At 39.0% G+C, this 13,649-nt stretch overlaps 1 protein-coding gene across 2 annotated transcripts in view; it reads left to right on the forward strand.

Annotated features, from left to right (window-relative positions):
• The window catches only part of LOC103695637 (zinc finger CCCH domain-containing protein 45-like), a 42,850-nt gene that overhangs the window by 14,515 nt on the left and 14,686 nt on the right, over positions 1-13,649 (forward strand). For both annotated transcript variants that reach the window (XM_039132650.1, XM_008777010.4), the window contains one exon: positions 3,316-3,384. In XM_039132650.1, coding sequence (XP_038988578.1) covers positions 3,316-3,384 — 69 coding nt within the window. The remainder of the gene's footprint in view (positions 1-3,315; positions 3,385-13,649) is intronic.

Consider the following 13,649-nt stretch of genomic DNA (forward strand, 5'->3'; position numbering starts at 1 on the left):
TTTTTTTCTTTTTCTTCTTTTTTTTTCTTTTCCTTTTCTTTTCTTGTTTCTTCTCTCTTCTCCTTCCTTCCTCTCTTCCCTTCTTCTCCTTTCTTATCCTCCCACGAGGCCGGCGGCGCCGGAAGGGGGCCAGGCCGTGGCGGCCATGGGAGGGGGCCTGGCCGTGGCGGCCACGGGAGGGGGCCTGGCCGTGGCCGCGGCTCGCCATGGCCGGCGGTTGGCCGCGGCGCAGCGAAGCCCCACGACTGGCCGCCATGGGGGCTTCGCTGCGGCTCGCCTCCCTGGTCCCACGGCTGGGACGCCGTGGATGGCGGAGGCTCGGCCACCCCACGGCCGAGCCCGGCCGCTCCACAGGCCGGCCGCGCGCCACGGGTGGTGTCGCGACCGCCTGCGGAGGGGTTGCCGGCTACGGGTGGTGGCCGGCATGGTGGCTGCCACTGTGGGCAGCCATGAGCTCCCAAAACAAAAAAAAAAAAGAAGAGGAAGAAGGAACAGAGGCAGCGACGTTGAGAGGAAGAAGAAGATAGAGAGGGAGAGGGATGGGTGAGCCGCTTGCGGAGGGGTTGCCGGCCATGGGTGGCGGCCGACATGGTGGCTGCCACCGTGGGCAGCCACGAGCTCCCAAAACAAAAAAAAAAGAAAAAAAAGAAGAGGAAGAGGGAACAGAGGCGGCGACGTTGAGAGGAAGAAGAAGATAGAGAGGGAGAGGGAGAGGGATAGGTGAGAGGAAAAGGCGGGATGAGAGTTTTGGAAGAAAAAAGTGAGATTTAAATGAGGGTATTTTGGTAAAAAAAAAAGCTTCCCGACAAAGCTGAAAACAGCGTTTTCGGAAAGCTCCAAAATGGAGCTTCTCCCAAAAAGCTGTTTTTGGCTTTTTGGAAAAGCTGAAATAGCTTCTCAAAATTTTTACCAAACATCCTTTTTCATCCAAAAGTCCTTTTGGAGGGCTAAAAAGTGCTTTTTGGCCCTCCAAAAGCTCCCCCAAACAGGGCCTAGGTCTGGAGAGAGTGGGGATCCTTGATGTGACCCATGACATGGTCTCTCTGGTCTGGCACAACATCATTGGAATGGATCAGGTCCTTAATCCTTGGGTTATCATGTTCTGGTTTTTTCTTTGAGTTTCTTGCATTTTAGGGTTCTTTAGGGACACATGATCCAAAGGTAGAATTTTAGCGCAAAAATTACCAATGAAAATTATGTGATGAGTTGTTTAATCCACGCCGTTGATTATGATTTGAAATATTATGATACTTGAGAACGAAAAAACAAAATGTTTTGGAACTTCTTTACCTGTGGATCAAAAGTTTGTTTCTGGTATAATCTTCACCAATGTATCCATATAGTTATGTGTAACAACTTGGTGATTGCATGCTTACATGGTTTTCTTCTTGCAAGCATGTGTTAAATATGAGTTGCTTTTGCCGCAAGCATTGCTTCCTTATAAGTGATCAAGTACACAATTTTCTACGGACTTCCCAACTCAGATACGTTATTTTGAAAGATCAAAGATGGATGATAGAAATACAAGGAAGTTTATTTCTGTCGAGGGTGCATAATATCATTTAATTAGACATTATATTTGCAATATTATAGTGCTTCGTAAAGTTACACCATGTTTGGGATGTCGTAGACTTGAGCATTGACCAAGTCGGGCCGGGTTTGGGTGGGGCCTAAGCGTGAGATCAAGAGCCTAAAGTCAGGGTTCAGCTTCACGTCTCAAATTTTGATTTTGAATGGGAGATAGGAGGTAAGCATGACACAGGTACTCGATTTGGTGAGAGTGTGACTTGCTTATGAGGGGTTAGCTAGAGGAGAATGGGAGGGAATTTAGAATTTAAGGTTCCGTTTCCCCATTTTATTTTTTTCTTCACTTTTAACTACTATATGATATGTATAACATAATATAATATAATGTAATATATATTATATATAACTTTTGGGTTGGGCCATGCCAAAATTTGGGAAGCACGAGCTTGGCCCTATTTTGGTTCGGGCCTAAAATTTTTAGCCTGGCCAAGCCCGTTGGAACAAATATCTTGACCTAGGCCCACTATAAATTAGGCTTGGTTAGGTAAGTTGGGCCAATTTTGCTCAGGTATAGTGGATGCTCATACACATAAACATACATATATATGTTTGTGTCTGAAAGGTTTGTGAATGGTATATGACAACATTGTTCCTTGGTGCCTTTTCTATTGATTAGCATGTCTAATACGTATGGATATCAACCCAAAAGAAGGTCAAAGTTCTTCCTCGAGTTTTACCTACTGTATGTACTTTCTATTTGGTAGAGCCAAGAAATTAGATATAATGGCAAGTTCAAACTTTTTTGATGTGTGGTATGACTGTAATGGAAGTATAAGGATAGAGTTTCACCTTGATGAAGCATAAAGTCATTCCTTCCAATAAAGAGTGTTATTGGCAGGTCCAAGGAATATAAGGGGTCAAGAAAGAGAAAATTGGGACCTAGGATAATATTGATGGAAGTCGAGACAAGAATAAAAGGGCATGCAAGTGCACGAGGCTCCTGTTGTAGCAAGTTTTCAGGAAGATTAGATGTACACAGTCTTACCCTCGCGTGTAAAGAGATTGTTTCCATGTTTTAAACCCTTGATACTCAGGTCAAAATGAAGCAACCTTATAGTTGTGCCAAGGCCCACCCTCTAAGTTGAGACAAAAATATAGAGAATAAAAAAAAAAAGCTTGCATTGATAATGGATGCTGCACGTTGTTGGAACAGTTGCTAACGAAGACTCATGTAGAGGTTCTTAGTGAGTACTAGAGCCATGTTGAGGGTCAAGGCCTAACATAATATCACTTGGATCTATCTTGAGTGATCAAATGGAGGTACTTGATATTGAATGCATTAGTTTTATTGTACAACTGAAAGTGGAAGTTGCAGCATAGAAGATCCATGTTTCAGAGATAGGTATGAATATGATCAAATACATATCAGAAGATTATGCTGATGGTTGGGGATTGGTTCAATTGTCATTTTCTGTACAACATTTATCGTTCAGTTATGAATAATTTAGTGGGCGTATAGTTTGGAGATCTAAAGCCGTCTAATAACCTAATTTATCTTTGAGTGGTACACAGGTACCAGATTTTTATGCTCGCTACTGCCTTTGATTGATAAATTGTTGCTCAAATATGTAAATCTTGATTCTAGTTTATACTTTATAGTGTCATGCATTTCTCTGCTTGCTGTCTAACCACTAGAAACTTTTCTCTTTCAATAAACAATGCAATTTATATGCCTATTCTTATGGCCTCTCGACTTCGAAATATTCATGACATGCCTTTAAATTGCAGCTATGCGAGTTGTCCTTCAATAAAACACATCATCTCAGGAATCCCTACAATGACAACTTACCAGTGAAGGTACGGCATGTTCTTGTAAATTTTAACTTGACTGATGGCTTCTTATAACATCTCTTATTTTTCATCCTATTTTTGCTATTACATGACGGACATAGTGATGTTAGATGTGCAGGATGAGTAGTAGATATGTTGTCATCCTGTGTGAGATTTTTCATAGGTTCTTTTTTGTCTGAAAATATATGCTTGGAATCCTTGTAAATACAGAATGCTGGTAAAGTGCTGAATGTTGTCGATCTTTTTCTTTTCTCTTGTTAACCATGCAAATTTTCAGAATTACAACACACTCAAAGAGAAATATTCGGCAAATTGCCCAATTTCTTGTGCTGCTCTAACGCCCTGGAATTCTTTTAAGCAGTGTAACATGAAATCTTTTACATGAACTTGAAGTTGACAATTACACTACTGAAGTCAGCTCCTTATTAATTTGTTACTTACTAGAGGTGAAATGTTAAAGAGATGAAGTCTAGAAGACAAGCTATCGAAGCTTAGACTATGCTAAAAACTAACATGGTCAATGTGTAATTTACGTATCTTTGGACTGGAGTAGTCTTCCGCATCATATGTATGATAAGAAATGCTAAGCTACTTTTCTGCATTTTCCCAGTGTGTTTTTTGTATCAAGGGATTTTGGGCATGATATTTTCTTTAAAAAAAAAATCAATAGCAATACACGTTTTATAATTCAGCTGAAATTCTTTACAAAGGGTTGGCATCACCATACTATGTCATATGTCTATCTATCTTAGGTACCATCCAGTTTGTTGTACATGTTTGTTTGTGCCAGGGAGTTGAAACGTGTGCCTTTGGCAGGTTGATCGTTTAATTTTTTCCTCTTTTTTTTCCTGGGTCTGCATCATTTGAGAAGTGAGAAAAAAATATGTAATATCTAGCTCAATGCTGTGCTTTGTTGTCTTCTTGAGTAACAAATAACAATAAGAAACTCAAAATCCATTTCAAAATCAATTTAGAATTTGATCACAAGCAGAAAATTGATAATACAACTACTATAGGAGTATGATAATCTAATGAATGACAAGTTGTTTCCTACCATTTTTTTTAGTGATGAGTGATACAGATTAGTAGTTAATTTGAAGGCTAGCTTGCAAATAACCAATTTAAAGAATTGAGGGTAAATCTGAGCCATATTATGTTAGTTCATACGAGTTGCCTTGTATTTAAGAAAATCAGACAAATGTAAAGCTTTTCATGGTGAATGTTAGACTGATTGTTCCTTTTAAGAAACCCACTAATTAAGCTTTCAATTTAAGTATGAAAGGAAGCGAACATTTGCATAACATAATTTGGAGCTGTTATTAATTGATGATTAAAAAATTGGATTTCTAGATTTGATGTCACCAGTCTATCTCCTCACATGATAAGGAGTTTATCCTTTGTCCCATCGCATTCTTTAAATCAAAAAATACAAAAGAGACAAGACAGAATATCCTTCTTAGACTACAGCTATCCACCATGTTCTGTATATACAGTATTTAGCCAACATAGAGAAAAGGAAAAAGTTGACGGAACCAATGACCTTATCTTCCGCTGGACATTTAACAGCATTTTTGGGTGTTTAGGTTATTATCAAATAGTAGTTCTTTAATATTTCATTGGGTTTTAGGATTTTTATAATTCTTTAACACATGAACAATAAATTTGATGATCATAAATGATACAATATGCTTCAGAACTTTGTAATATATGTTTCCTTGGCCTTTTTCACTTTTCTCTTCTTTTATTTTTTTCATCATTATTCCTTTTTCTTGGTCAAAACTCTACAGCTCAAGCTGAAATAGCTAAAACCAAAAAATGGCTAGCTTGCTAAAATTGAAACAGAATGCAAGCTTTCGAACCTTGAACAAAAAAATTTGTTTCATGCAGACTTGATTTAAGACTAATTTATGGATGTTTATGCTTAGGGCTGCATATGGGTCCAATTGGACCAGTGCATGCTTGCCTTGACCAATCCAATTTAATTTATTTATGGATGTTTATGCTTAGGGCTGCATATGGGTCCAATCGGACCAGTGCATGCTTGCCTTGACCAATCCAATTTCATATTTGGGTCATGGTTTTGAACTCAGACCCAACCTATTAGCTGATCGGATTGGGTTGGGTAGGGTCCATGGTAAGGATTTTAGACCCATTGGGTCATTTGGATTGGTCATGGTCAAGTATGACCTGGAACCAACCAAAAACGATCGAATTCGAATGGAGAATAGGCTAGATCGAGTTTGCAATTTGAGTCAAGAATCTAACTATTTTTTTATAGATAAAATACAATAATTGATAATTAAATATAAATTTGTTAAAAAATTAAATAAAACTAAAAAGAAACAACTTAAACTTAAATTTTTATTAAAAAAAATTAATTTCATCCAAGTAATCGATTGTTTTAAGTTTTCAAACTACAATTTTTAATATATATATATATATATATATATATATATATATATATATTGATATACTTAGGACATTATAAATTGGAATCAACAAACACAAACAACGAAGTATGAATATTTTAAATATAAGTAAGTGAATATAGATTGGCGGAGATGTAGTTGTTGAGATGAAAAAAAAGAAGTGTTAGTTTAAATGAGAGTTCATTCAATGAATTAAGAAAGATATTTCTAGCATAAAGAAGGAGGAGGTTTATATGATTTAGATTTTTGGATTGAGCCTTATTAGGTTCAGATTGGGTCGGGCACATTTTTTGTTGACCCAATTAAACCCAAGATGACATATGGGCCAGGTTGGGTCTGGTCAGATTGAAAGATACAAAACTCGGTCTCGACTTGAAATTTAGATCTGGTCCAAAAGTTTTTAAACCTGACCCAACCCATGGGTGTTTGAATATGGATTAGTTAGGTTTATCTGGGTCGGGTCATGGATCGACCCAATCTATTTGAAGCTCTATTTATGCTAAATCTCTTTCCCTTTTTTTACATATTAGGAAGCATGTTGTCTAGATTAAACTTAGATATTACAAGCTTTGAGAGGACTTGGAAGTGCTGCAGCATTAAAGTCCAAATATATTTGGAGATGTAAATTTTCAGACTTGTAAAATTGGATACCTAGAGCTCAAATTCCTAGAAATTTCTATTGATATGATGGATTGCTGTTATACAATGAAATGACATATTACACCTCAAACATGGTGCTTTGAAGTATTTTAGTTTTAAGAAATGATGCTTTTTCTGGTTGCTACTATGTGACAGAGGTTGTGAAGTAGTTTTATTTTTTTTACCTGAATTTTTTAATGGCATTTTCTGGAGTTTTTTTTGTAATTTTCGACCAAAGTTGGCATAGCTAGAGCCAAAGTCGCTGAAAAGTTACTGTTTTCTGATATTTCTGATGTTTAAAATATGAAATAAGTATTAAATATGTTTACATAAAGCTTTTTTCAATTTTAATTATATCTTCAAGTTACTGTTTTCTGATATTTCTGATGTTTAAAATATGAAATAAGTATTAAATATGTTTACATAAAGCTTTTTTTTTTGATGGCACAGCCTTAAAGTAGCATGTTGCTTTGTTAGTGATATTAGTGATTGGGTATATGCCCGAACTGAACGTGCTAGTGGGTTGTTATTGACCTTCTGCTCCATGTGAGTTAGAGAATATCCCCCTTCAAACTGTTTTTAGGAGTTTCTATAGTTGGGGAAGATCAAAAAATGTATTCTTAGGCAGTTCCTTCATTGAGCACCACAGAATGAAGAGGAATCTATCATATCTTAAAATATATGCAGCATAAGAGGGTCTAATGCATAGTGGATTTTGACATATGCTTTTCAAAATTGTTTAGGAAACAAAATCACATTAAAATATGCAAAAGACCATGATGCACATGTCATATTCCATCAAACTGGTGGAGGTTTTTGTATCCTTGTTTACTAATCCTGCCTAACAAGTGCTATAATTTGAGTCAAAGCAAGTGCTTTGAATCCTTGCTAACATGATGGTGTTCTTTGACATTATTCTTGCATCCATCCACCCAAATTCAAGACCCTTCTTCAGAAAAACTTTCTTGTACTTTGTTGTGTTTAAGATTCTCTCTTTTCTTTGATCTCTGTATTTTTTTGTTTAAAGAAAAGAAATCAGTACCATAATCCACCTTGACAATAGAAGATTGGGAGTGAAATGCTTTTTAAGTCGTAAATTCTTGAGTAGTCCCTATTTCAGGGAAGACAGAGAGAATAAACATGCATATACTGCTCATGATCAAAGCGCGTAATCAGCTGAAATCATTCTATTGGTTGATCCAAGAAGGAAACTGGTAAAGTTCCGGGTTCAATGGAGAATGGAGATTCAATAAAAACATTTCTAGACTGTGGTTGCTTTCTCCCCCATGATGCAATAAAGAGAGAGAGAGAGAGAGAGAGAGAGAGAGAGAGAGCCTATTGTATATCTCGAGCCAAGCAAAGTCATTGTCTTTCTGCCGATCCGCTTTTCGGAGGATGAGCTTGATTTGCGGAAACACTCAATGCAGATGAAGCCTTTTAATCTAGGCCTTTCTATACTTTCTCGATTCGCTTCTTGCCCGAGCTCGGCTACTTTCTTTTTCCGGTCTTTTCTTCATCAAACCTGCGATTTGAGACTATAATACTAGAACTCACAAATGCATCTTTTCCAAGAAGACGAATGAATTTTATATAGAATAAAAAGGGGCTTTATGGTTTTTACGCTGAATACGCTACCTTAATCTACCCTATCTAATTAAGTGCTTCAAGAAGCTTGTCTACGCCTTCTATCCAGTATGCACCTACCATTGACGGTCGAAAGGCCTTTTCTATATGAATCGTCAACCGATCATGCGTTTCTTTATAGCTGGAACAAGCACCTCAGCTTGTTAATGCACATCTCTTGTAGTTCATTGTGTTCAGAATTTTTTTTTCGTTTGATCTTCTAGATGTTTTTTTTTGTGTGTAAAGACATTAGTGCTATAATCTAGCTTAATACATGTTAAGTATCATATGCTATTGCAGTTTGAATTCTGATCCATACAACTTTGCCAGTGTTATTCATAACATTTCTTTCAGTATCGCTAACATATTTTAATTCACATCTACACTTTCTTTCTTGGAAAAGATACTTGAATCCACATATGGGACAATCAATGGGATTGCTTAGGAGGCAACATCAGCTGGTCGCCAACTTGGAAACCATTAAGGTTTTTTAAGTATTAGTGAAACTATTGAAAAAAGAAACAATTTTTCAATCCATAAAAGCTGCTCCTTATTTTTTTTCTTTTTCTCCATGGATGATTCTAAGCATGTTATATAGGATCCTTGGATTTCAAGATAGCGATGGTGGAGCCATCTAGTGTTTGAGGGCTAGACAACTTGGTGGTGGACAAAATCATGGTCAAATACATAGAATGCGATACTGTCCAGAACTGGTATGTTTTTCTTTTTCTCCATGGACGATTTTAAGCACATGGCATAGAATCCTTGGATTTCAATATAGATATGGAGTCTTTGAGTGTTTGAGGGCTAGATAACTTGGTGGTGGACATGATCATGGTCAAATACATGCAATGAGGTACTGCCCCAAACTGCTTGGTTTGGGGCATATCAAACTAAACCGGGAGGGAAATGACACGATTCCTTTCCATACATAAAAAAATGCCGTTTCCCTCCCATACATCGAAAACTGCACCGAATCGATGCGAACTGCTTCGAACCAAGCGGTTGGAGTGGAGATGGTGCGAATCGGGCGGTTTGCACTAGTTCGGACTGGTTTTGCCCTCCCCCCTCTTAATAATTGAAGAGAGTGCGTGAGAAGCTCCCGTTCTTCTCATGCCACCTATCTTCAATTCTTCCAAAATTTCCAAGAAAATCAAAAAAATATTGCTGATTTTGATAAAAAAACACAAGATCCAAGCTTTTTTCAAGGTAGCATTGCATGCTTATAGTGCTCGATGAGCAAGCAGGAGTAGGAGCCTGAACTTGAAGAACTGGGATCGCTAGCTTTTTCCTTTTCATTTTAGTTTCGGTCTAATGCTCTAAAGACTGTCATTGTTTTACGTTTATGCTACCATGGATTTCTTGTTGTCTGTTAATTATCTACTTGAAGACTTATGGTCACTTTTAGATCAAAATCTTGGCTCCACTCATTTTTGGATCAGAATCATTGTCATTATTTTGCTTTTACCATAGTATAAAAGCAAAAGAATGACAATGATGGCTTGTAGGCTTGCAGCGGAAGCCAAAGCTCGATGAGCCAGGATCGCCTCGATGACCGGCCAGTTTCATAGCCAATAAGGCTAAGGTGGATGCATAGCAATGGGCAGGCCATAACATTCTATGTCTGCATTCAGCCGATCAACCACAACCAAAAGGTTAGTGGGTAGCCGATCATCACATGACTCCATGTTTGATATATCTTTCCAGAGATATGACGGAGAGATGCTTAGACGAGGCCATCACGTTACCCGGTTCACTTAGTCAGAAGGGCATTATCCGTCCTTCTGGTATAGCTAGGCAGAGAAGGGCATAAAAGAAAAACAGACAGTTACTTAGTGCAGCTTGAAAGGAAAAGAAAAGGCAGTTACAACCTTAATAGAGAGAATGGAGAAGTCAGTTCACCTAATTTCAGAGACCAGAGTAAGCAGCGATGACAATTTTGACAATCATGGATCTGGTGGCTAGGGAGAGTAGAAGATATGGGACCACCATTACGAAATATAGCTGTAGGGTGGTCTTTGATTCATTAGGGTTCTAATTTACGCATGTCACATAAGATAAGGACCATAGTATGCGAGCTAGTAGAGCTTGTGAGGATACGATTGCATACAAAAGACGAGCTTTTTGAGGTTGTTTAGGAGGACACAATGCAACTGTAGTTGACCTCGCACTTGGAGTAGGATCCGACATATCGGGTTCTGAGTGACGCTGAGGATGTGTTGAACTTTGGTTGAAAACTCGAAGAAGGAAGGGTATGTCGGTGCCACTAATTGTGGCAAGGTAGAAACTCCACTGTGGCACGTACGACGTAAGGAAGACGGTAGTTGGAAGAGGAGCAAGAGCGGATCACTCTCTTCCAAGACCAAAAACACCATCTTGGTAGGCTATTCAAAGGATATAGCTCTCACGATGCTCACTTGCAAATCCTAAGAATCCACCAAAAGGGAGGAGAAAGAATAGAGAGAAAACAAGAGGAGAATAATTCCCACAATAGAATTTCCACTAAAGGATTTTCAATATTGATTACAAGAGGAGCTCTAGTGGGAGTATAAGTAGTATAGGGGGACTCTTTTCTTCAACTTTCCAATGTGGGATTTCTAGTCCTATTCTAACTTGAAGAACCTTAACTACTAACTTTTCTAATAATATCAAAAGTTCTCAAAAATCAAACTTCCTAGAATTAATTAACATCAAACTTTCCTAACTAAGATAGGAAAATAGTTAATCATCAAAAACTGGTTAACCCATACATACGGGACTCGCGGCCCGTGCGGTCGGGATGTGTGTCCTAGGCGCTCTGGCATCATACTCCACTGGTTGGAGAAGATTTGCCATCAAGTCTAGGTCTTCTTGGTCATAGAATTTTCCACCACCTAAGATTTTAGTAAGCACCACCTTGAGTTGTTCCTTCGGTTTTGCTTCAGAGGTGGAACCATTAGCATCTTCTTGTCCTTAAATAGAGCTATCCCATATTTTCAGCTTCTGTCGCTTCGCAAACTGCTCAGCCCTAGCAAGGAGGGGTGCATCTGAAATCCTCTCAAAACTAAAAGAAGTTTGGAGCTTTGTCACTCCAGCTTCCAGAAGAGACATAGCCATATCGTTCTTGGACTCCAATAAGGAACCTAAGAATGTGCCTGTCCTATCAGCTGTTTCCATCTCTTAATATCATGCTGCAGTAACTTCCTCATCAATGTAATAGCTTTATCTGAAAAAGGCTTATCTCCACCAGGGCACCGAACACTAGAAAAGGAGAACACAATGCCACATGTTTCTTTAGGTCTCAGTAGTTTAATCAGTGACCACTGAGAACATATTCAACAACAGCAGTAAGCCTTCCAGTTAGTTGCAGAATGGCAAGAAATCTTCAGCTTTTTTAGCTGACGCTGTGGTCAGGTCTGTTACGTGCATCACTGGATGATGATGATCCTTGACAGAATGAATTTCTTTCTTTCCATTGATGCCATGTGATTCAGCTTCCAGCATTGGCTCTTGTTCAACGGGCTTCCCTGAAGATTTCTGCTCATGAATGCCATCACCTGGAAGATTTCTGCTCATGAATGCCATCACCTGAGGTTGAAGGTGGATCAACTTCAAGGAGAGGGTGAGGCCTATGAATGGAAGAAAATGGAACCATCCCAAGTGCATCAACCAGAAGATAAGCATGTGGCTCACAATTAGCTCATGCCCGAGATGGTAGATCGCTAATAAATGTCGGGCAAAAATGGTGTTGTAGCCTTAAACCAGCAGACCTTTTTGCAGGACTAGCTTGGTGGTAGTAATTGTCTCTATAAGGATCATTGCTATGAGTTGCAGCATGCTGCATTCTCAAAATGCTTTCAATCTCTTCTGCTGACATGTACCTGGATCAAACTGTGGCCAATCATTATCGTGCTCCGCTGGCATCAGAAGATTGTTGAGAAAATTCCGTTGTGATGGTTGAGATCTCAGATCTCTCAAGTAAGACATACCAAGAACTGCATCAAGCTTATTCCTTGTGGAGGAGGGTGAGAATTAAATAAGGGCGATCGCAAGAGAGAAAATTGGGGCGGAGATGGCTGGACCTGTTGCAGTCTCTGTAGTTGCTGCTGTGAAAGTTGCTGTGAAGGCATTAAGCCATTTGGCTGCAGCAAATGTTTCTGTAGGAAGTTTGGCAGCAGATTCGGTTGTTCCCCTGCAAATAGGCTAGATTGATTTAACCAGTGATTCTGCGACCGGCTATTAATTGAGAGACCTAGAGAGGCAAACTGAGACATGTTTCCACCATAGTGCAATCCATGCAATAGTTCTAGCAAATGAAGCTGAGGACCAGAAGAAGGAGATAGATTTGAAGGAGTCTCAACCAGCTTCCGTAAATTGCAAGACTTGACAAGCTATTTAGAAAAACCATTGTTCAAATAAACCATGCTGATCACCATGGAGTCTCTCAAAGTTCTCGATGCATGATTCCACAAGAGACGCATTTCCATTCATCTCAGTATTGGGCAATGCGGGACAAAGACGAACTTCATTTTCAGCAAGAGAATACCAATCAAGAATGCCGATATCTCTATTAGGAACACATAATTGATAGCCAAGAATAATGGCATCACGTAATTGCCTTGCCCCACTCAACTTATTTGATGCATGACTCTTCCCATTGGCAATATCTTGTAGACTGTGGACAACCACTTTGCCACCATTGATGCCACCATCAGAGCATAGACGAAGGGTAAGTTCATGTTCAAGATAAGGCATCCATTGTCCAGTAAGGTCTATCGTACCATCTTGTACCATATCATACCGAGAGAAAATCGATATGAAACTCAACTTTGAATTGGTACAAGCCCTGTGCCGCCTCATACTGCCCCATACTGAGGCGTACCAACCTGTACTGAGATGCATCGAGGTGTATATCGACCCGTACTGAGGCGTACCGACCTGTACTGGGGCATACCAAGGTGTATATCAACCTATACCAAAGTGCACCGATCTATATTGTGGTGTTTCGAAATAAAAATTGAGAAAAGTGGTTAGAAAGCTATTTCGGTACATGATACGTACTGTATCGTACCGACTGTACCGAATCGGTAAGATACCAATATAATATCTGGTACTAAGATTGCAGACTTTGATCCCTCCTAATCATCTCAACACTACTTTGGTAACGCTCAACCATAGTTCTTAAGAGAGGTTCATTAAAATAATCTCTTCGTACAAAGACGGCAATTTTTTTGCTCGAACTTCACTGACAGTGCTATATCCAATTTTTCCAAGTGTGCGGTTAGATGTTGCTATTAAATCTGGTCCGTATGCGTTCTTTTCAAGCTTTATAAAGTTAGAAGGAAGTTCTTGGTTGTTAAGTGCTCCACCATAGTGAGAGTAACCTTCAACTTTCTATCAAACAATAGAACGATGTTGATGCCTAGCTGCCTCGACATATTTGCAACTGAAATTTGTAACGCAAATCGAATGAATCCCAACGTCTGCCACTGCCCGGCATACCAAGGGAATTACATTTGAGACCACTAAATCAGCCTTGATAGAGTTCAGCCACTTCACTTTAGTTGCCAAAGCAGAAGGCCCGAGGTACCATAGTCTGAT

Source organism: Phoenix dactylifera, chromosome 12 (assembly GCF_009389715.1).
Source record: "Phoenix dactylifera cultivar Barhee BC4 chromosome 12, palm_55x_up_171113_PBpolish2nd_filt_p, whole genome shotgun sequence".
Taxonomy (NCBI): domain Eukaryota; kingdom Viridiplantae; phylum Streptophyta; class Magnoliopsida; order Arecales; family Arecaceae; genus Phoenix; species Phoenix dactylifera.